The sequence below is a fragment of the Pangasianodon hypophthalmus genome, chromosome 29 (assembly GCF_027358585.1).
Source record: "Pangasianodon hypophthalmus isolate fPanHyp1 chromosome 29, fPanHyp1.pri, whole genome shotgun sequence".
In the NCBI taxonomy this organism is placed as follows: Eukaryota; Metazoa; Chordata; class Actinopteri; order Siluriformes; family Pangasiidae; genus Pangasianodon; species Pangasianodon hypophthalmus.
The window spans coordinates 6,890,177-6,914,395 of NC_069738.1; the positions used below are offsets into that span (position 1 = coordinate 6,890,177).

At 38.8% G+C, this 24,219-nt stretch overlaps 2 protein-coding genes across 14 annotated transcripts; one reads left to right on the forward strand and one right to left on the reverse strand.

The window, feature by feature from the left end:
• Positions 1 to 997: 997 nt before the first annotated feature.
• On the forward strand, positions 998 to 16,376 carry atat1 (alpha tubulin acetyltransferase 1). 13 transcript variants are annotated; one of them, XM_034301657.2, is made up of 13 exons: positions 998 to 1,955; positions 3,464 to 3,524; positions 3,616 to 3,707; positions 3,943 to 4,000; positions 4,741 to 4,854; positions 6,485 to 6,586; positions 8,280 to 8,325; positions 9,983 to 10,028; positions 10,543 to 10,617; positions 12,327 to 12,519; positions 14,826 to 14,920; positions 15,033 to 15,137; positions 15,296 to 16,376. In XM_034301657.2, exons 1-13 carry the CDS (start codon positions 1,678 to 1,680, stop codon positions 15,543 to 15,545), a joined length of 1,515 nt encoding a protein of 504 aa, XP_034157548.2. In that variant the 5' UTR covers positions 998 to 1,677; the 3' UTR covers positions 15,546 to 16,376. The 13 variants fall into 13 exon arrangements, 11 of the variants coding, with proteins under 11 accessions (XP_034157548.2, XP_026798071.1, XP_026798072.1 ...); XR_003404444.3 differs by having other exon boundaries at positions 1,003 to 1,955; positions 15,056 to 15,137; positions 15,296 to 15,450; XM_026942270.3 differs by lacking the exon at positions 15,296 to 16,376 and having other exon boundaries at positions 1,000 to 1,955; positions 15,056 to 15,217.
• On the reverse strand, positions 15,855 to 23,890 carry si:ch211-152p11.4 (regulator of G-protein signaling 18). Its single transcript, XM_053231574.1, has 6 exons — positions 23,528 to 23,890; positions 22,375 to 22,901; positions 21,282 to 21,340; positions 20,824 to 20,948; positions 19,026 to 19,192; positions 15,855 to 17,169 (listed from the first exon to the last, which is right to left on the reverse strand). The coding sequence occupies exons 2-6, from the start codon at positions 22,888 to 22,890 to the stop codon at positions 16,999 to 17,001; spliced, it is 1,038 nt and encodes a 345-aa protein (XP_053087549.1). The 5' UTR covers positions 22,891 to 22,901; positions 23,528 to 23,890; the 3' UTR covers positions 15,855 to 16,998.
• Positions 23,891 to 24,219: the final 329 nt, after the last annotated feature.

Below are 24,219 nucleotides of genomic sequence, written 5' to 3' on the forward strand. Positions count from 1 at the left end.
ATTTTTTTAAATATTACCAGAATGTTAGGAAAACGTTCTCTGAAGCATAATGTCAACTCATACATGAAGGTTATTTTTCTGAAGAAAACTTTCCTGGAAAACTACATGTAAACTAAAAAAGATCTGTTCACAGAAAGTTTGATGAATCACAACAAACATTCCCTGAACATTCTGGGAAGAAGTATTTGGTACCTGAGTTACCACAAGGTTCCCGAGAGTTTCACTTTATTTAAAGATTACCAGAACATTAGGAAGACGTTCTCAGAACCAGGTTTAAATTATTTAAAGGTTACCAAAATGTTAGGGGATTATTCTCTGAACTATAATGTGAAATGAGAAAAGTTTCCTGGAAAACCAAATGGGAGCTAAAGATCTGTTCGCAGAATGTATCATGAACCAAAACAAACGTTGTCAGAACCGTGAGCTGGGCTACTGCAAAGTGGGTCAAACAATTCAAGAGGAACCAGAAAGAAAGGGGAACGTTCTCCGAACCATCGCAGGTTATTGCGAGGATAAAATATTGTAAAGGTTACGAGAATATTATGGGAACGTTCTCTGAACCATGATGCGAAACGAAACGTGAATGTTGTATATTTCTGTAAATTGGATCTAAAAAAAGTTTTGCTCTCAGAACCAAAGGCTTATTTTTTCTTTGTTTTAAATTCTCATCTTGGCAATATTTACAGGTAAACAAACTTGTAACCATAGACCATAGACCATTTCGTGTCTATCTCACTGCTCCTCACTAGAAGGTATAGTATTTTGTAATTGTCGGCAAAGTTAGTTTGTGGTGCCGTGACCACGAACCAACCTTTCTTAGCTGACCAAGAGAAATAAAGTATCTATCTATCTATCTATCTAACTATCTATCTATTATTATTATTATTATTATTATTATTATTATTATTATTATTATTATCTATTTTGATAAAGCTGTACTCTATTTTATTTTGTATTGTAAGTGTCTAAGAAAATCTTCCTTCTTCATAACTCTAATTTGTAATTCAATACGCAAACGATCATAATAAACATTCATATTTCCCCATGACGTCATCCGGCGACTTTTTGAGCACGCTTTAGCTACTTTGCTCTGAAAAGAGCTGAGAGAAAATCTGATTCTTCTGTCGCTCTCCACCTTCAAGAACCAAAAAAAAAACATCTTTACGTAATTTTATGGAAATATAAAACTAATTTAATAACGCAATTAATTACGCTGTATTCTGGTTGCTATGTAAACGCTCGAGCACGGTGCGTCGTTGCCAAGAGGAAGCGGAAGTACGGAGACTAAAATAGGTTCAATCCCGAATGCCTTAGTGCTCCCTACACCAGTGAACTATGTAGGGTGCGAAAATAATGGCTTCCACGCCCTGACGAGTGCACTACATGTGTAACAGAGAGTGTGTTGAGAGTTTACCTCTAAATTTATCCTCTGATTAAAGCAGGGTTTGCGTTTTATGTACCGCTTTTGGCTTAAGATACGCTTTGTTTTTGTTTTTTTAATGAATTTGGTGTCTTAAGAGACTCCAGTTGGAGCTGAGGGAAATCCTGTAGTCTGATGCAGGGCTGGTCGGGTTTGATGGTGCACTGGTTTATGGCATTAGTACTATGGCCTCTGAGTGAAACACAATGAAGGGCAGAAGGATGCAGGGATAAAGCAGTGCAAGGCTGCATGATTTTATGAGCACTGCTCAGGATTTACACAGTTTAGTCACCTGGGATGTTATTCAGTCTGAGCTTCGTCCATGTGTAGGGTGTAGAGCTTGCTGTGGATCTGTAACTGCATTCATCTGCACTGTAATCTCTCTCTGTATCTATATCTATCTATATATCTATATATTTATATATCTATATATCTACACTGCTATGGATTTCCCCTTCGACCTGAGCTCTCTGTTCCCGGAGAGGATCTCAGTGCTGGATCACAATCTGTGTGCTGCTCGCAAACCTCACGGAAGGTATGACTTTTTATTAATTCAGGTTTTTTTATTTATTTATTTTTTTATTTACTTCTTACTCCAGACACTAAACCTCCAGCAGTCTTTACGAGGTGTGGCTTAAGAGCTGTTTTGCTTCATGCACTCAGAGTGAACTCTATTGTTGTTTTCCACAATGGCTTCTTTTGATTATTATCCACAATTAAAACCTTTTCTTTCCTCTAAATGTTTATTTTTTTTAAATTATAATATTACAATCTAACTTTATGTTCAAGCAACATAATTTTTGTATTATATTAGGAGTGGGAAATATTTTACATTATCCAGACAAAAAAAAAGTGCATAAATAATAAATGTGCTTACTATAATAATAATAATAATAATAATAATAGTAATGATAATAATAATAATAATAATAATAAATTTATCTTCAGTTACACACTTTATCCTGGTCAGGGTTGGGATGGATCTGAAGCCTATTCCAGCAACACTGGGTGTGCAGCCGTGACACATCCTGGATGGTACACCAATCCATCATCCATGACAGGGCAACACACACACACACACACATATGCGCACACACACAGCACACGCATGCACTCACGCACACACAGCACACGCATGCACTCACGCACACACATTTTCCCAACTAGGATCAGTTAACGTAGTCAGTTCAGCATGTTTTTGGGAGGTGAGATGAAACCGGAGAACCCAGAGGAAACGCTTTCAGTGTGGATGTGTGTGAATGTGTGTGTGGACGTGTGTGAATGTGTGTGTGGACGTGTGTGAATGTGTGTGTGAATGTGTGTGTATGGTGTCCTGCAATGGACTGGCGTCAAAGCCGGGGTGGACTCCCGCCTCACACCCAGTGTTCTCAGGATGCGCTTCGGGTCCACCGTGACCCTGATCAGAATAAAGTGCTTACTGATGATGAGTGACTACGACTAATACTACATATAATTTAAATAAAAAACAGTTAGAGGAAGGGAAAGGTTTTTCTTGTGAATCAAAGTCAAAAGAAGCCATTGAGGAAAAGTAGTACTACTACAGTACTATTGGCTTATGTAGTCTTATGCAGTCTGGTGTACTGTTCTGTGTTGCACCATGGTTCTGGAGAAGTGACAATTCGTTCTGATGTATACTAGCTATATAGAGGAATGACAATAAAAACCACTTAACTACTACTACTTCTACTACTACTATTAATAATAATAACAATTTATATATGTCCTTTAAAGTTTATATGAGATATCTTTCTTAACTTTAAGGATGCTCATTAATGTGTCACTTGAGATTATAGGAATAATTTAAGATGGTCAATTTCATGTTTATATTTGACACATCATGGTACGAAGTCACTTCTATACCGGCCCTCCTCTCACCCCGATCAAACGCCTTAAATGAAAATTCTTCTTAAATATAAGCATCATCCTATTTTCATCTCCAAAATAAATATTCCATAAGTATATTTGTATATACTGTGATATAGTAATAATTATATTTTCTACTCATATGCATTTGTATTTCAGACCTGAAGCCCAGAGTCAGACTGCCACTGTTATTGATGAGTTAGGGAAAGCCTCAGCCAAGGTGATTTATATCTGTAAGCCACGTTATGCTTTTTCCATAGTTACCTATAGAGCGATGTTGTCCTTAAACATTATCACATTTTCTATTTTAGGCCCAGAAGCTGCCTGCGCCGATAACGAGTGCAGCAAAGCTTCAGGCCAACAAACATTACCTCTACCTGCTGAAGGATGGAGAGCGGAAGGGGTAACCTGCGTGTTTTACCTTTTTCTTTCCCATGTTCACATGTGCTGCAGTTCAGAAGACACTAGGTTTCAAATAAATTGGAAAAAAGTCCAAATTGCACATCCTGAATTAAATTGAATGAATCTGTATATGCAATAACACGTGTTTAGGCTTTCTTTTCTTTTCGGTGTCCACCTCTTGGCTGTCAGGAACACCTGTCTCTGTCTCACTTTGTGTCTCTGTCTCTCTTAATCAGAGGCCGTGGAGTTGCAGTAGGATACCTGAAGGTCGGATACAAGAAGCTCTTTCTCCTTGTAAGTGTTTTCTCTTTTCAGTGTCTGTCCGTGTGTGAATATTTGTACTGTGCACCCTATATTTTTAAAAGAAACTGTCTTACATGTCTTACTATTTTATGTTGAATGCATAGACGTGTCAGTAGAAAAGAGAAAATGTTACAGAGAAACTTCTGTATTTTGTTAAATAATGGAACATATTAAGGAATATACCATGTCTGTAATAAAACACCATCAAGACTGTCTGGTGTTTTCTCCAAGAAGTGTACTAGCCAATTTCCTTAAAAACCGCATAACTGTACCTAAGTACCGAATTTATGCCGAAAGCAAATTATGGTCTGATCTAAACTGTCATTGTTAATTTCGCTGCTTAATACTCTTTATATACATTTGTTTACATTTTGTACATTAAGAAAGTTTTATACATTAAGATTTCTCTTAACTGAAATTCTTTAGTGCATTAGTTAACATGAACAAACCATAGTTCAGCATTAATACACCATCAGTAAGATTAAGTAACAAAAACTTGTATTGATTAAAAAAAAAAAACTTTTCAAACTAAATATGAAAATGTTTGTGGTTGTTAACTGGCAAAATTCAGAACTGAGGCTAAAAAACAATTTAGCCTAAAAAAAGGCCAAAGTTCAGTAAGTTATCGACATTGGTTGTGTAATTTAAATATAATTTAAATGTTGCTAATTTCTATGGTGTAGTTTTTAGTTATGGATCATCCTCTTTTGCACTCCTGCTTCATCTTTTAGGACCAGCGGGGGGCGCATGTGGAGACCGAGCCTCTGTGTGTGCTGGATTTTTATGTGACTGAGAGCTTGCAGAGACATGGATATGGGCTGGAGCTGTTCCACTTCATGCTCCAAGTCAGTCCCCAGTACTACAAATACACAAAGCGTAGTAATGCCTAAGTAATAACTACCTAGTAACACAGACATCATTTATGGGCCGACTTGTTTTTGTAACTGAGGCTTGGATTAAGTGCATTTAATTTGAGTGACCAAGTCAAAAAGGCAAATAACTATAAGCACTTAATAATAAGTATAATAACTTCGATAACGGTGAGTTATGATTTCCACCACTGTAACAACATTACAAAAATCATGGCCCCCCTGGCTAAGCTTCACGGACCCTACTTTGAGAACATCTGATATATAGTATAGTAATATTGGAACAGTAATATAGTAGATATAACATACTATATTCTCTACTTAATGATCTAGGCATTGATCCACAGCATTTCTTAAAAAGTAATACAGTCATTATAGAATTTTAACACAGTATTTTTACTGATTACTAAAATAACAAACATACCTATGTCCGTATTATCGTGCCAGTTATTAGCAATATGAACAATATACGCTCGCTGTCCACTTTATTAGGAACACCTGAACATGAACATGCACCTGTTCAGTAGTGCTATTACCCAATCAGCCAGTCATGTGGCAGAACTTCAGTTAATGTGCACACTTCAAACATCAGAGTTGGGGAAAAAATGTGATCTGAGTCAGTTTGTTGGTGCCAGACGGATTGAAGAAAACTGTATTTCAGAAACTGCTGATGATCTGGGATTTTCACACACAGCAGTCTCTTGAGTTTACATAGAATGGTGCGAAAAACAAAAAACGTCCAGTGAGCAGCAGTTCTGTGGGTGAAAACACCTTGTTGATGAGAGGTCAGAGGAGAATGGGCAGACTGGTTTGACCTAACTCAGATAAGCACTCTTTACAACCAGGGTAAGCAGAAAAGTATCTCTGAATGCACAACATGTTGAACCTTGAGGTGGATAAGCTATAACAGTAGAAGACCACATTAGTTTCCACTCCTGTCAGACAAGAACAGGGATCTGAGGTTACAGTGGGCACAGGATCACGGAAACTAGACAGATGAAGACTGCAAAAAGACCAGGCATCATTTTTCCAGTCTTCAGCTGTCCAAATTCTGCTGCAGTCTGACTGGCTGATTAGATAATTGCATGAATGAGCAGATGTACATGGGTTCCTGATAAAGTGGATGGTCAGTGTATATGAAAATAGACAGGAGCTCCTGATGCTCCTGATGGCTGGATGAGTGCACAAAGACTGAACAAAATCTCTGCAATATTCTATCATTTTTTTCAGTTGCTCATTATACAAGTGAAGCCCAGCACATAATGTTTCACATTGGACGTCATTTTTAATATCATTTCACACATTGTTTTGACCAAAGCAGCACAAAACAGGTTTCATTTAAGCAACTTTAGGCATGAACCTACACGGAAAAAAGTAATTCATGGATCAAAATATTTAAATTAAGGGCAGAACGTTACACTTGTTAATGTATGTATTTCATTATTGTACAATACATAACTTAATTTATTGTAGTAAGATGGACATTGTATCAATATGTAAAAGCTACATAAGGCCATAATCCCTTTTTAGAGTGTATAATATGTAATGCAAATCTCTGTTCACTCATTTGTCCTTTTCATGTGTTTCCTGTTTTTTTGCCTGCCAGCACAAGAAGGTGGAGCCTGAACAGATGGCTTATGACAGACCTTCCATGAAATTCCTGGCCTTTCTAGAGAAACACTTTGAACTTAAACACAGTGTGCCTCAGGTATGATTTACCTGTATTATCTTACCACCACATCACCTGTTATCTGAGGTTTGTGGCCTTTACATATGATCACCAGACGAACTCCCCGCCCTCCCCTGAATCCTCCCACCCTAAAGGAGCGGGGGAAAATACAGAAAACAGTTAAATAGAAATAGAAAAATAAAAAAGAAAGCAAGTAAAAATGGCAGCTAGACAAGTTGCTCTCCTCCCTCCCCACAAGCAAAGGCATGAAAATCTAAAAAAAACAAAAGGAAAATATAATGTCATAGTAGTGATTCTGATACATATCTGGGCATTAAAACACCTGCAGTTTTAGGAAACAGTAACTGTATTCCAGATAAACACTTAACTTTTGTAAATACAAGACTGTCATTTGAATTTTCCAGTGAAGCCTTAGTCACTGGAAAAACCTAATTTTACTATTTTGTGCCACTTTCTTCCTTCAGATATCAGATAAACATGCATGTTATCATGCTATAAAGAAACTCACAGCATTAAATATGCATTGAAGGCAAATCACTGAGTTATTTAGAAGCTGAAAAAGCTGTCACATTACATAAATTTGGGATGTGTGTTTGGAGTTTGTGAGAAGATGCGTTAAAATGAGGTGGGAGGATAGGATAGCTTTTCCGAGGTTTATCTCCTCTTCAGACTTATTCCTAATGTTCTCAGGGAGATTTTACATGCCATTGTCTAACTAGGGACCTGTAAAGATTTTTGTAAAGCTGCATAGTGACAATGACTCATTTCTCAAGCTGAGTATGAACAAATGTGTTCATAAATCATTCGAGGAGCATTTACACAAGAAATTTGCTATTCATGAAAAGCCAGTTAGTTTAGAAAAACGTTTGTATCCTATGAAAGCTCCTGAGTTTGTCTAAATTTACATAAAAAGGGAAACCTTTGTGAACTAATGTGAACCTCGGCTTCAAATCATAGAATTGGCAGTGGGTTACTGCAATTTTATATATGGATTATGCTGTCAGCTTTAAATTATTCCAATTATAAACACATTTTGTTTATTTATAAATTTGACACCTGACCATCACACCCACATGTGCTTTTTGAACATCCCATTTCAGATTTAGTCCCTTTTCTGTTATAATAAGCTCCATTCTTCTGGGAAGGCTTTCCACTAGATTTTGGAGCGTGGCTGTGGGGATTTCTGATCATTCAGCTACAAGAGCATTAGTGAGGTCAGGCGCTGATGTTGGTGAGGAGGTCTGGGGTGCAGTCAGTGTTCCAGTTCATCCCAAAGGTGTTCAGTGGGGTTGAGGTCAGGGCTCTGTGCAGGACACTCGAGTTCTTCCACTCTAACCTTCACACACCATGTCTTCATGGAGCTTGCTTTGTGCACAGGGGCATTGTCATGCTGGAACAGGTTTGGACCTCTTAGTTCCAGTAAAGGGAAATTGTAATGCTACATTCTAAACAAGTGTGTGCTTTCAACTTTGTGGCAACAGTTTGAGGAAGAACCACATATGGGTGTGATGGTCAGGTGTCCACATACTTTTGGCCATATAGTGTATATTGCCCAGTGTGCTGTGTGCCGTCATTAGCTTTTTCCAGAATACATCAGGTTTTCTTATAGTACACAGCTTACACAAACATTTACACACAACCTTACTAAAAGATTGATAAATGATAATGATAATTATCCTTTTTGTTTGTCTCATTTTTTTTCCTGCATCAGGTGAATAACTTTGTGGTGTTTGAGGGCTTCTTCAGGAACAGATCAGGTAAGATCTGAACTGTGTGCATGTCTGGGTGATTTGAGGTTGGGAATATGTGTCCCTGTCTATTTCTATTTATTCATTTGGCATTCAAATCTATCCAAAGCATCACTTCTGGCTATGAGATGATATTTTACCTTCTACTCATTCAATGACTGTATAGAGAACATGATTTAGATGCAATGGTTATGTGCAAGCTGATGGATAGTTACATTATTGTTTAACCCTTTTTTTTTTAGTTTTTTTTTTTTCACTCTGAATGTGTAGCATCTCAGAAGAAGCTTGCTTAGCATTAGCAGTGTATCATGTTTAAAGCACTGATAGTTTAACTCAGGCGTATCTTGCTGATCTCCTGAAACACTATAACCCCTCACAAGCACTTCACTCAGCTGCACATGTGACTCCTGAGGAGCGGTCGCAGCTTAGCCAGTGGCAAATATTTTTCTTACAGCGCCTCTAAACTCTGGAATAGTGTTCCAGGGAAAAGTAGGAGTGCTCTGTAGCTCTACTGTTGTTTTTAAATCTGATTCAAACATACTTGTTTAACATGGAGTATTTATTAGTATTTGTTTTTAAATTTGTATTTTATTTTATTTCTCATGATTTTTATTACATTGAACATCTTTATCATTAATACTTAGAGATTTTTTAATGAATGTTGATTATTATTATTATTATTATTATTATTATTATTATTATTATTATTATTTCCCATTTAGTTTGTTAGTTTGTTTTTTTTCTTTTATGGACGATCACATCACATTTGTGACATTAAAAAGTAACCCTTCTCACTACCTGTTCCTCCTTTTTTATTTTCTGTAAATGCTCAAGTTATCACAGAACTTCCTCAGATCCAGACCAGCAGGTTCATGATGCTAAAACACGATTATTTTTAGTAATGGAAAGATGCATAACAGTTTGTGATTAGGCACCTGTTGGACCACTAATGCTGGCATCATGGCAGTAGGCAAGCACCTTCCCATTACGTTAACTGAAGTCATAAAACTCGCCCAGCTCGTTTTCTGACATTTACAGGTCACCTGTGGGTGGCTGTACGTGATTGAGTCGAGGCTGGGAATGGGAATAGTGACTCAGGCATGTGGCATTAAGATTGAATTCCAGATTGGCAGATCCTGTGTTTGATTTTTTTTTTTTTTTTTAACACAAATGAAACGTTGCGCCTGATCAAGCCTGTACACGCAACAGCGTGTTACATGACACGCATTACACCGTAGCACAAAGCGGGATTCAATGAGGTGACGCTTTCGGCTGCACTGCAACAAATAATATCTTAGAAAGTGACAATATTTTAAATAAATATTTTATTTAATTGATCTAATGTTATGAGATTATTATATACCACCTATAATATAAGAAGCATATTTCTAGGCATTGTTATTTTTTTAAATAATTACAAATCATTTTGCCTAAAGTTTAAATTTTAAACTTGACAATTTCAAGCTTATAGTTTGCTTAATAATCTTGTATTTGTTTTATAATAATCTCTTAATAATAAATATTAGATAAATTCACCTATTTTCACTTGCTAAGATATAATATTTTAGCAGTGTGTGTGGTAAATGCTACTGATTATGGAAGAAGGATAGCAGGGGAACTGTTCTCTTGTCATGATGACTCCCCTTTTGTTTCGTCAAACTTCTAGGCGCTCCTTCCTCCCCTGTGACGGATCAGGGGATGTACGGCTTTTTGTAAGAACGCTCACTTTCTACTCTCCCCCATTTCCCTTGCACCTAGCAGCAGCCTCTTCCCTGTTTTATCATTGCAAAACCTTAACACACCTGAGGCGTCTCGGTGTGAAAGCTGTCCCACTTCACCCATGCTTCTGTGCCGTTTTTTTTTTTTTTTAATCGCACTATATTGCATTGCAAACAGTCAGATTCTTAGTGCGATATCTGGCTAGCTTGCTGTTTTCTCCACCTTTTGAAACAGCATCCACACCTCTGCTTGTGCTAATGCAGTCTGTCCCTGAGGAAACATCCTCCACCCATAACCAAAACACCTACAGCTTCCCAACAACGGCAAACCAAAAAATATGTTTACTGTATATATTCATGCTGCAGCTTAATGATGTCCTGTGTATATGTGCACATATGACTATGGAGTATGTGCACATAAATATTAATGAAGAATGTTGTGTAGCTTTGTGTTTTAGATATAGGCACAGCTGTTACACTGTCTGTAACAGGATTATTGTTTCTGCAGCGGCCCAGCTGAGAAAAGCTCCTCCAAAAAAGCCAGAGGGAGAGATCAAACCATATTCACTAATGGAGAGAGAGGGTGAGTACAATATAAAACACGATTATATGGTGCAGTGTGACTCATTTATTGCATTCATTCATTGGTATTCAATATATACCTTATCTTGCTCAGGGTCATGGTGGTTTGAATTAATTTGTTTATATTAAATACAAATATAGCTGTTTAAGTCTGTTAGAAAATATCACAGACAAACAAAAAAAAAACCTAAGTAGGAGTGGGATTGAAAACACCTCTGCACACAGTGTGAACAGAGAACACGCAATAATAACACGAAATAATAACACGAAAAAGAGTGCGAAGAGGCAAATGATTGGGAAAAGTGGTCAAAAAAAACAACAACAACAAAAAAAAAACACAAGCCCTTCAGTGAAAGCGTATGAGAGGTAACAAATGGCTTCAGTCATCTAGAAGCAAGTTCTGGTTGGTATTATGAGTAAATTTAGGATGCTTGTGTTTTTTTTAACATCCAGTTTAACAGGATTGAAAATTGCATGCACAAACACACACACACACACAATGACACAATAATGAACTGGTTGTTAAAATGGTAATTTAAATTGTACCTCATTTTAATTTAGCAATTTTTTCTATAAAATCGAATTGGAAATAAGAATTCCAGGATGTTACAGATGAAATGTGAATCTTACAACTAGACAATAATCTAAATATAAGTATTTATATGCTCATATAAGTAAAATGAACAGAAAACAGTTTGATATTTTTTCCATTTTAGGCTTCAGTGAGAGACAGGTATCAGAGCATAAAAGCATAAATATTTTTTTCCACTATCAAGATCTTAACGTTTATATCTTACTAGCTTAACATACATTCTTTTACAATATTTTGTTACTTGTGACAATGCAGGAACATCTGTAAAACATCAGTTAAACATTACAATATGGTTTCTTAATTAATGCTTAAGTACTACTAACTTACTAGTAAGTAATCAAGTATTACTATAGTAGTTCTTCAGTAACTATTACTCACTAAAACTTACTACTATACTGACAAAACTGTAACGACCTGTTATTTTTGAAATACTGTGTTATCTACATGTGTCCGTGTTGAACACTGCCCTTACTTTGTCATTACAGAATTACTGCCAGATTATTCACTGCTAAGTTAGAAATAACATAAGAATTAAATAAGGAACTGTATTGTAAAGTGTTACCAAAATGTCTTTGGTGCAATGGGTGCACAGACTTTTGCACTTGACTGTATTGTATATTATTTTACATATAATACTTTTTGAATGCACTCTTTTTGGAATATACTCTTAGTGAAGAAAGCAAAGCCTGGATTATGAAGATGAGAAATGGAGACTGAGCACATGCTTTAACCTTTTCATACCGATATTATTTACACCTGAAAACATAAAATATTATGCAACAATAGTAACAATGCTTTTTCTTTTTTCTCATCTTTTAATTAATGTACAGCTGTTTAGAGTATGAAATTGTAAAAATATTTCTATGTGAGTACGGTTGTAAAAAACATTTAATACAAGTCATGTGACTAATTTGTGATTGGACAGGATATTACTGATTCGTTCTAAATGACAGTATTAAAAAGACTTTTATCCAAATGTGTGTGCAACCTGTACTGACTGTTTCTCCCTCCTCGTGTTCTAAGGCTGTGAGAAGAATGTTATTTATAGAGACATTACTGTGGTGCCTGAAATGATTTGATAACACACCCTCTCTCTTTTTCTCTGCACTTTCCCAAAGCTGTGAGAGAGGAGCAGAAGGCCCTCCCATGGCCATTCATCCGCTCCACGGCCGTTCCCCAATCTCCTCCACTGGCGGCATCCTCCCCGTTCTCTCGCTCCCTGAGCGTGGGCTCGTCCCCCAGCCACACTCCTCATCCTCAACCTCACATTCCTCCACACCTGGCCGACAACTGCAGGACAAAACGCACCAGGTATGCGCCACTCCTGTTCACCTTTGACCTTTTCAAACAGTATGGCCTCTGAATTCATAGCAGTCTTCCGATTGATTACCGTATTTGGTGACGCATACCTGCAACCTAGTTGTGAGTTTATACAGGCATTTGACTGATTAAAAACTGAATGCAATGATTGCTGTGGGACAGTTTGTGCCTTTGTGGCCAGTGAGGACACTTAATAATCTGAATCAGTTGTTTAAAAGCCCTCGTAGACTTGCATACAGGTTGCACACCTGTATCACCAAGATGGCCACTTGCAGCACAAGAGTATGAAAAAAGGACTGGATATGTTTGTTGGAACTCACTGTTTGCAGCAAGAAGTTATTTCCTTTTGAACTACTGTATGTTCACTATCATTCTGCTAACTGCCTAGCTAGCATACTAACTAGCTGCCTTGCTGCCTAGCTAGACGAACAATGCATTGAATTTACACATCAGTCAAATTCAGAATGATGATTGAGATTAAAACACATGTCCATTCATCTACACTTAATACTACTATGAGATATGTAAGGAATAAAACACTTGGGAATGTGCTGTTTTAGAAAAATAATCAATGACTGGGTGTTGTGATGAAATGGATTTCTAATTACTGTTACCACCCTGATGTTGATTATTTTCTATTGATGCCACATCCTGACGTGTTTAATTTCTGTTATACCACAGCAATTTGCCAACAATTACAGTTTTTAATTTATTAATGAATGACATGCTTACTCGCTTGACATTAATGAGGCAAAAATACAGCTTGCAATTTTACCGAGAAGTCATAAAGTCCTGAAGACTTTCCCATGGCAGAAAACTTAATGACTGTTACCATGTCCTTATTCCGTTTATTATTACCCTGAGATTATTGTGGCGTGTCTGTCAAACAAACCCTTGTGTAAGTTGTTACTATAGAAACAATACCGTATTAGTACAAGTGCATTAATATAAACCTGTGGAACTACCATCAGAGCTGCTTTTATAAAAAATAATCAATAACCTCTGACTAATCAGACTCGAGATTTCAGCAGCGCTGTGGTATAAATATATATGGAGTATAGCAAATCAAAATGAAAAGGAAATGACTTGAGAGTGCAAAGTCCCTGCTCCTGAAGTTTACAGTCGTGTTGACTCATCCCTCATTTATAGGTCACTTAACAAACTTCCACTGAGCTATTAAAGTATTAGCGTAGCCCTCAAGACAGTGAATGGTGCAGTAAAATGAGCGTTGGAACACAGCCCCTGCCTGATTTGGTCAACAGCAGATGGAATTTCCTCTCATTAGTGTTTCATTGCTTATGGCACCTCTTGGCTCTTCCAGCAACTCATTTCTACTTACTTTCTAAACAGCTTCTCTCTTTCTCTCTCTTTTTCTCTTCCACTTTCGTCCCTGCTTTGACATTCTCATTTTGTGCATGATTCCCTCCTCTGACCTCGCCCTGTCCCTGTTGCACACAACCGAATCTTTTCTTCTCCAATGCAATCGATTTCCATCTTACACAATGCTACATTCTTTTTGGCTCATATCTCTACAGTTCTCTAAATAGATCTCAGCTCGGCTTCCATTGACCTTTCAACTTTTAACGCAGAACTTTTACAAGCTTGAAGATGGCTACATTTTAAACTTTTAGTTGTTTGGTTGCGGATTTGGCTAATTTAAGGATGTGGAAATTGCTGAAATTGCTCTCTTAGGGATGTGAAAATGCAAACACTGGGTTTTTTCATAATATGGCAGTGAACGAGAAAAGGAAGTAACTTGTAACTTGCAGTAGATAGGTTTTTGAAATTTCCGAGTATTTGCTTCATCAAGGAGCAAACCTTTTAGTTACAGAAGTGTAAAATCTCCCTGAAACTGAGGTCTATGTCTAGTAAATCTGTCCTGATACTGTGGCTACTTCTCCTTTTATTCCTAGCACTTTGAGCTCCAATAAAAACTGTTCAACAAAAATGTCAGTTTTTATTATTTGTTCACATCCATGAACTGACTTACAAGTCAGTGTGTACTGTGCTCATGAAAGAAGAATAAAAAAACCTGAAGAGAACATTAAGTGGGATGTTGAAGTTAAGCTGAACATTACACAGTCATTGCATTCCTTTTTATTTTGTTCACTTAATGTTATGTTCATGAAGTATATAAGTTTGAGTTTTCTAATTATGTTCATTTCATTTTTATTTTTTCCCTTTTGTCCTGTCATAATTTCTTTTCCATTTCTTTTTCCTTTATGGCATGCCCCCATTCCTCCATCCCCTCGTCCCCTCCCCTCTGTGTGTCTCCACTTTCCCATCATCACCTTTAGCACTCAGGGTTTGGTTGCCAGAAACAACCTCTACAGTCGCCATGTGAACAGCAGAGGCCTCGGGCTCTTAATGGCGGAACAGCTGAAGCTGCCAGGTAATGCGCCTTTTGAACTACAAGTGAACTGGCGCTGTGTAATGTGTGTGTGTGGGAAGAGTTAGTGTGGTCCACGGAGCACTCCAGTTCCTAGGTGTTTACTTGTTAGCAGTTGTTGTGTGTGTGCTTCCTCAGGGTTGAAGCCAGTGCTCAGTGAGAGAGTGTGTGACGCAGGGGGACAGGCTGACACACTGGGACACACAAACACAGCAGAAAGGTTGGCGTAACAGTTTTAGACTTCAGCTACAGATCAGTGACAGATTGGAGAAATAGTGGGAGACCTCAGATTCCTTTATTCATGTCTTTTACCTCGCAACCCGTCTCAACTACTTCATCTGCATTCCTCGGATCTCTTTGTTTCTTCTCTCTCCTTAGCACACACCTCCAGGGCTCATCTGTGTTTCTGCCACCGCTCCCAGGCGTTCTCAGGCAGCAGGCCTCTGACCAGGTGGCTTTAAACAATGCGAGCAGTGTACTGGATTCCAGGACAGCGAGGAAGCCGGGGCACGAGGAACGAGCGGCGGAGGTGGAGAGAGATGGCTGGTCCTGGACGGTGGGCGAAAAGCGATGCGCGGCCCAGTGGGTCAGACAGAAACATGAATTTCGCAGCACACGGCCGTGGTGATGTGAGCAAGAAAAGAAACGCTGGATGGAGATCAGAGGGAAGAAAGGAACTCAAGGACATGAGGGGGGAAGCTAAACAAAACAGGGATAAGAAAAGAATGATATGAAGAGCTTCCTGAAAGCTAGAACGGAACATTAAAAAAAAAATTAAGCCATAAAACACACAAGATTGAGCAACTCCGATGTGGCAGCTAGAGGTTTACAAATGTTTGTAGCCATGCATTAAAATGCCTCGATTTTCTAAGTATTTAAGCAGTATTATGTAAAGTCAGGGATTTTTGTATTTCAAAATAAATTAAAGGCAAATGGATCAACTGGAGCAACTTTATTTTTTAACCACCATTACCTAAATTCACACAAAATGTGACACAATCTTAACAAAGTGCTATGTTTTGTAGGATAGACATGTCAAACATCCCAGTTTTCCATTGAAACATCCTAAAAATAATATTAAGAGCTCTTAAGTCAAGAAAATGAAACTCTTGTGGCTCATTAAACAGCCATTTAGTGCAGCACTCAACATTTAATCCAGTGGACTTGTTGAAAAGACTAAATGACATGTCAGAGTGGGATTTCACACAGTGAATATGGCCACATTTCCAGCTCTTATACAACTGAGAAAGCCTTGAAAGCCAGTCTCGCTCTATAACATTCACTTGTGTATCCAGCCTGCAGCAGAACTCCACAAGAGACACTAAAGGAGACGAGGACATTAAAAGGACAGTGGTGCTCTTGTTACGAAGGTGGTCCAACAACAAAAAAAGACAACAATGTATCTTGTGACTAATGTAGAAGGATCAGAAACAATAAAACATGCTGTGACTTCTGTTTAGGGATCAGACACTATATAAAACATGATTTATTTCTAAATATCCCAAACTGATAGAAACATAAACAACAGTGAGGAATTCTATACACAAGCCTGGCGCCTTGGGTCACTTTACAACCGCCACTGGTCTTCTGCCAAACACACTTGTTGAATCAGGTAGGAAGGAATTCCTGGGAAAATGTCATGATATTCCTGTACTGCCAGTGCTGTGACCCTTTGAGAGGAGGCCAATCTCGCCTGACGAGTTGTCGCTTTCTGTAAGCATGCCGTTCTGCTCTTGCTCACTCAAGCATGATGGGAGCCAGCGTCTTAGGTAATGATTACAAGTTAGTGTGCACTTTAGTTAGCCTAAGACTACTGGGTGAGTTGGATAACAATGTACTACAGTGTAAAGAAGACATCAGCGCTTTTTTCCCCGCCCCTCATTTAAACCACTCTACTATTTCCAACAATACATTAACTTAAGAGCAGGAAAGAAGTGTTGCTTATTCTATCATTATTAATTCTTTATTATTTTCAAGCTAGGGTTATCACAATCAGCACCACCCGTGCCTGCCTTTTCAGGCATTCCTGTGTCCATCACTCTATTAAATGCCCTCAGGATGTCTCCTTGACCCACATGCACTTAGTGAGCATCCTGTAGGAGTGTGAGGTAGATGTTCGACTGCAGGAAGCGAGGGTAACAGTCATATTCCAGTAGGGCACGAATGCGTTTCTGAGCATGGCACAGGGAGTTGTGAGAGGGAGCTTTCAGCAGCTGCAGCGTCAGTTCTCGGGTCTTACTGTCCAAATTTACCTGAAAGGAATGACAAGACAGAGTTAGGCAAACAGACAGACACTCACATAATATATACATGGGGGCAGTGGGTACTGCTTCACAGCTCTATATATGAACACACACATACACACACAATAGTGGTCAAAGGTCAACTAAATACTTGATATTTAGCATATCCTTTTCATTGTCTTGAAGTATTCTGATCTGAAGGCTTATGCTTGAAATTTGTGTCTAATGTCACTTTCACACCTATTAATCCATTAGCAGAAGCTGAATCAGAGAGAAAATTGATACTTTTGATTTGTTTGCTGTTTGCTTTAGTTTGCAACAGAAAAGTGCTCTTCCTATTGAGCGGAGATCGCAAGTTTGAATCCTGACGATGTGGCGCCGGGACTTCCACCTCTCTGTTAGGAAGGATGGCACTACTTTCTCTCCTATCAATGTCAATCACAGCAACACTAGCCAGTCATGGCTGTCTGTGAGCTCATGTATGCGGATAATAAGGGGGCGGATAACGATTTCCTCCAAGTGTGTTACGCCGCCCTGTGACGCAGCATGCGCAGCAGTTTGAAAGATGCATCTGGCTGGCTCCACATGTCTTGGAGGAAACATGTGTTGGCCTTCGCCCTCCCCGGTGGATGGGAACTGGCAGGTGAACAAATTCCGGCGAAAAATGGGGGGTTGACCGAGGGGTGTGTAGGGCGGAAACAAAACTCTTTCATTCATTAGACAGAAATATGGCAATGGAAAAAGTTAAACAAAGTTTGCCAGGCACCCTAAGACAAATATAACAGGGTTTCTACAGCTATCTTCAAGTTACTTGTAATACTTTTTCAAAGCTGCTTCAAGTGTAATAAAAAAAGGGGACACGGGTCTTAACAAGGAAGAGTATTTGCTATTCTGCAGACATTTTTGAGTGACCTTACAATTTGCTAAATCATGTCTCTGTTTATGCTAAGTCGGCAGTGTGTAGCTAATACATCCCCTCGCTCATGTGAGTGACCCTGTGTTATCTACTGTGCGTGAGGAAAAGACACAATGTTTGTAAACCAGACTCAGCTGCAGAAAAACAGCAAAAACCCACCAGATTAAGAATAGTCTAAAAAAGTGTGTAAGCCAGTGTAAAGTCGAATTTAAGAAAAATATGTATATACGTAAGGATTATAATTATATGTAAAATGTAATTTTAGACAAATTATGTAATGTTGATTAGGTATAAATTAAAAATATGTAATTAGTTTTTAAATAAAATTTTTAAAATATACTTAAAAATATAAGAAGTATAATAAAATAAAATGTAATAAAAACATGTCTCCTAAATAATATTTAAAAAAAAAAATAATAACATGCAATTAATACTCATTTCTGATTGGTCAGAATGTTTTGATTGATTTTCTATAACAGTGCTCGCTCTAATACATTAGCGTTTCTATAGTATCATGGACATGTGAGATGGATGCGCCACATAGGCAGACATGTGAAGGAGATGTTTATTGAGAATTTTTTGGAAGGATTCTCCAGTGTCAGTACTTTGTAACAGAGCTAAAGCTTTTCCTGTTCACCCAGTGGTTGATTATTTTCCAACGACAGCGCACACTGCTGTGTTTTATTCCTTACATAATAAACACAATTATATCTTAGAAGCCACATCAGTATTTTCACATGTTTTTAAAAAAATTATGTATGGCATTGCATTTGAGATGCCTTTCAAAATGTCATAACCTCTAACTTTAACACTAACACACCACAAGGTTAGTAAGTGATGGTCTTCAGAATGGAAAACAGCAGTAATTGTGATTTTCTGACATGTCCACAAGAATCATATTGTATATGTCTAGTACATCTTCGAACTGATTATCATCGTGCAGACCGACCTCACGAGGTGCACCAGGCTGAATGTAGGTGGCAGTGATCTCCTTGGCGCGTCGGCCCAGGCTGAAGGTGTTGGACGATTGTCTGTACTGCTCGCAGGCCAAGTAAAACTGCAGGTTCTCCTCACTGAACTCAGAGCGGAGGAATGCGCCAAACACGGATACGGCCACTGAGCGAGAACGAGCGAGAGAAAGGGAGAAGGGGTTAATGAATGTCTGCTATCACAAAACAGTCTCAGAGGACTGAGAGGAGGTGAGGGGGGCAGCAGAGAGGAGACACAGATGGGACGTTCACACAGTGTACAAACACAAACACACACACACAAGTTTTATAAGTTCCGTAAACCAAACATCCGATATTTTAACGTTGTCTAATTTTTTTCCTCTCCATTTACAGTCAACACAATGTTTGTCCTTACACTGCTGATTGCTACATTTTCTCAAGGAAAAGAAAGCATGGGTGGAGAAAGGAAGGGGAGGAGGATATTGCCAATGCAGATGTTACAACATAGAAGTATTTCACATATGATCTGGGATCCACCATAATACATAAAATAAGTGTGTATGCATGTACTATACACTGACTGATCACTTGAATTTTAGGAGTTTCATCTAAACCTTAACTCAAAAACTAGTAGGTCTATAAACAATGTCAGGTTGGACCTAAAGTGTACAGTTGGTGGAACGTCCAGAAATAGAAACCTCCGTGGCTCTAGTAAATAGACAAAATATTATTGTACACTTTGAAATAATGCTCATCAAATAAATCTGTACTGAGCGGGAACATGGAATTTATTTTACAGTTAAAGGGCTAGATACACAAAGTGTTAGAGCCCGTGCACTAAATGATATATTGCCAGATAAATCCAAAGTGAAATTGCAGGCAGCAGTTCTTCCACAAAGAGCCTGTTTCTTTAAAACACTTTTCTGGACTATCCTGCTTATCATTAAACCAATCAAGAAAATAAAGCATGAACTATAATACAGTGTTAAAAGGTTCTAAAATCTGACAGGAGAAACTGTCTGGAAATACAACTTAATCTGGCTTGGTGACAAGAACATACACTCATCCTCCACTTTATTAGAAACACTTGTACACCTACACATCATATAATTATCCAATCAGTCAATCACGTGGCCGCAGAGCAATGCATAAAATCATGCAGATACAGGTCAAGAGCTTCAGTTAATGTTCACATCAAACATCAGAGCGGATCTTCTGGGATTTTCATGCACAGCAGTCTCTAGAGTTTACACAGAATGGTGCAAAAAAAACAAAACAAAAAATCCAGAGGGCGACAGTTCTGATGAGAGAGGCCTCCCCAGAAACCAGCTCTTAATCCAACAGAGCACCATTGGCATGTTGCAGAATGGGAGATGCTAACAGCTGAGAAATCTGCAGCAAATCTGTGATGCAATCATGTCAACATAGACCAAAGGAATGTTTCCTGCACCTTGAGGAATCCATGCCATTATGAATTAAAGCTGTTCTAAGTTTTAAGTTTTAAAATTATAATTGTTGCCAGATCGATAATTGTTGCCTATTTTTCACTAGAAAACAACAGTCCCCTGATGATGCCCTGCAGGCTTTCAAAAGCAATCATACTTAAAAAGCAGTCATGCTTGATCCGTTTCCAAGCATAACCAGTCAAACAAGCAGAAAGGGTAAGCCCATCACCGATATCATCAAAATATCACTGCAGACCACAAAAGCTTCACTAACACTCTGGAAGCTACCACTCAAGTACCTTTTAATTAGCTGGACACAAACTTAATTTTAGAAATACTGCTGCTTGTTCACCTCTGCTGTTGAGAATGACGTCGAGCGACTCAGCCCATTTCTCCAGCTCCGCCCTGCTGAGCCGTGTCTTCGCGTGACCCACCTGACTCCACTGCTTTGTGAAGCGGGATCGCCGCTGTTTGGCACTAAGCATAAATGAGAAACAGGGTGATGAGGAATTATTAAGGGTCAAATAAAGGTGGGAGGAAAGAGGCACTAGAACAGTTGAGGATGAAATTAAAAAAGGAAACTAAAATAAGGGTCAAAGGACAAAACAGAGTAAGACATGAACTAAATAAAAATCCACAGCTGTGAGTCTCAGTTTCAATGGCTCCAAGCCAACATCTGCACCCACATATAAGCGGACAGCACAATTTCACCTCTGAAGAAGTATACAATGTATACATTGCATTAGGAAGAGCATGACTAAACCTATTATCATAATGCTTTTACGATTTGTGATCTCAAACTGATCCTACCTGCTTTCCCGGTCTCTGGGCTCCGGTACTGTGACACTGGGATTGGAAGAGTGGGGGCTCTACGGAAAGAAAGAAAGAAAGAAAGAAGTGATTTTTTCAAACAAAAGCAAATCAGGTCAAATTTCTTCAGTTCTCTTTTTTTTCCACAGGGGACTGGATTCAAGTAGCGATTACGCAACTCTTGAACTTCATTAACGTCACGGAGAAAGTAGGACATGAGAACAGGAAAAGCATTAAAGTGCATTAAAGAAAAATGAAGGCTCCTCCAAATGGCCTTTGAAATGTTTGCTCTAGGCTTGATTTGGACCTTCGCTAAACCGATGTCGACCATGACGTCAAGGGTTATTTAGCGGCTTCTGCTGTCAGCACTGTGTCAGAATGAAGTGACAGCACATATGGGTGCTCTTAAACAGAAATTTCAATTTGAAAAAATGTCTAAGTAAACAAAATTCCAGAAGAGAAAGGTTGAATGGCTGATGCATGTGCAATCCAACTGAGACTGAGAAATGCATATACACCTGAGCCAAATTTATTACATTTACACTTATTTCAGGCCATTTCAAGCAATATTTTTAATACCTGAGAGTCAATACATGCTGTTTAGAGAGAAAGTATGATACATCTCCAGATAGAGAAAATAGGATTCCTTAAATATTTGCACTTCTCAAATTCAGTCTCACCTTTCTGCCAGTGAATAATCTCAGTACCTAAGAAGCTGTTGTAATCATAAAGACTATCCTGTGCACATCCCATGGCTCTTAGTCACAATGTATTCATACTAAACATCCTTTCAGCACACCTGGTACTCTTTGTCTTTACTCTTCTACTCTCCTGTATACTGTAATGATTTATAATCCCACTATCCGGTGACACCCAGAAGAGCATGGATTCCCTTTTGAGTCCTCTCAAGGTTTCTTCCTCATGTTGTCTCAGGGAGTTTTTTCTTTCCTCTGGCTTGCTCATTAAAGGTCTCTATTGGTAATTTAACTGGAAATACACTAACATGCACTAAGCTAGTAAACACCTCCCATATGTTGGCTGAGATTTGGAAAAAAAAATAGACTTCCCTTTTTGAGTTCAATTCCCCTCTTACCTGCCCAAACAGACTCTTCAGATGTAATTTAGCAGACGACAGCTTGGCCCGGACATGGTGCCGGTTCTGGTGTGTCCCTGAGCCTGAGTTAAAGCAGACGGGGTTGAGCGTGGACGTGGACGATGGACACAGAGACGGAACGTCGTCCTTCTCTACACTCTCACCGTTGCTGATAGCATGCGGCGCCAGCTGACTGTCACTGTACGCTTTGAAGCTTTCGTTGAGATTGGTGACTTTCAGCATGCCAGACGGTATGTCTAGTTCTGTAAGATCCTCTACACTAAAGCTGAGCTCCTTGGAGAGCTCCTTCGCTGAGCTGCTCACGGGGTCCTGCAAAGCGGCCGGTGTGGCAGGCAGAGAGGCCGCTCCGTGATCCACTTTGTTCCCCTGGCATGGCAGGGTCTTACAGGTGCTGGATCCATCCACATTATCAGAGCGGTCATTCTTCTGAGACACACTCTTCCAGGGAAAGATGTCCAGGCCCAGGAGGGATCCTTCTGAACTGAAGCGACGCATGACTACTTATTCTGTAAGAGAGGTTGAGAAAGATTAAGATTTTAAGGAAATACCAGACGTCTGGGCAAAATTAGGTAAGGACCGATAACAAATTGAGAACAGGGCTTTTCAAGTACTGAGTGATTTCACTGAAGTAGGTTTCTTGTAGTCAATTTATAATCTAGGAAAATGAGCCCAAGGCTCAAAGGGGAATTACTTTAAATATCAGCAGTACAACCTGTTTCTTTCCCTCTTTTTTGACAGAACACCTTACTCGATAGACTGGTGTTGTATAAGAAGGCATTTACAGTGTAATTTAACTGCAGGTTAGTTTCAGTGACATGACACAACATCACAGTAAGCTGTGTATAAAAAAAATCGACTATACATGTCTGAACCATTTACACACTTCAGAGGTGACAGGTGGCATTTACAAACAATTGCTGACATTGTTCTAATCCTGGAGCAGAAAGTAGCTGCTGTTTCTCACAGCACAGACATTGTATCAGCTCATATTCAGCATTTCAGGGAAGTTGACGCTCAGTTGTTTTTATTTTATTTTATTTTTTTACAAACACGTAAAATTAAAAAATAAAACAAAGACTGCTGTAACGTTTATAAAGTATTTTAGTGAGAAATATTTGTTTATGAACAATACCTTATGGTGACTCCAGGCTTCTTCTCCACATGGTAAGATCCCTCCTTAAGTGCTGGACGCTTCCCTCTCTCTCTCTCTCTCTCTCTCTCTCACACACACACACACACACACACACACACAGAGTCTTTCTCAACTTCCTCAGTCAGTTTCAAAGTTTCAATCCTGTTGTTCAAAGCTACACTCTAACATATAACTTGTAATGATAGCCTGTAACAGCTAACCTGTAGCCTGAGCTACTAACGCTAACTCTGAAAGCTCTTCAGATTTTTGTTTAGTGTTTTTCGTGAATAAAAACAGCAACGCCCTCTTTACTCTAGGCCACGCCCACATCCAAGTCCAGTCCGAACCTGTCCGCGTTCCAGGCGCGAGCGACTGACGTCCTCTGTGTGTGTGTGTGTGTGTGTGTGTGTGTGTGTGTGTGTGTGTGTGTGTTTTCATACTCATACTTCCATAGCGACAAGAGCGCATGGTTCCGGTTTATCACGGCAACTTTAGGACGAGTTATTCCACATGTCAGGCATGTTAATAAAGTACACAGTACACAAAACCCTCCCTGACGCAGCTCCCGCAGCAGATACTCTGTTTTCCTTTTTCATTCATGCACACAAACTTTGCATTGGGTTTCATCCAAGGCTGCATACTAACACACTAAACAGTGCGTGTAATCATTGTGACATAATACTTAGCAGGCT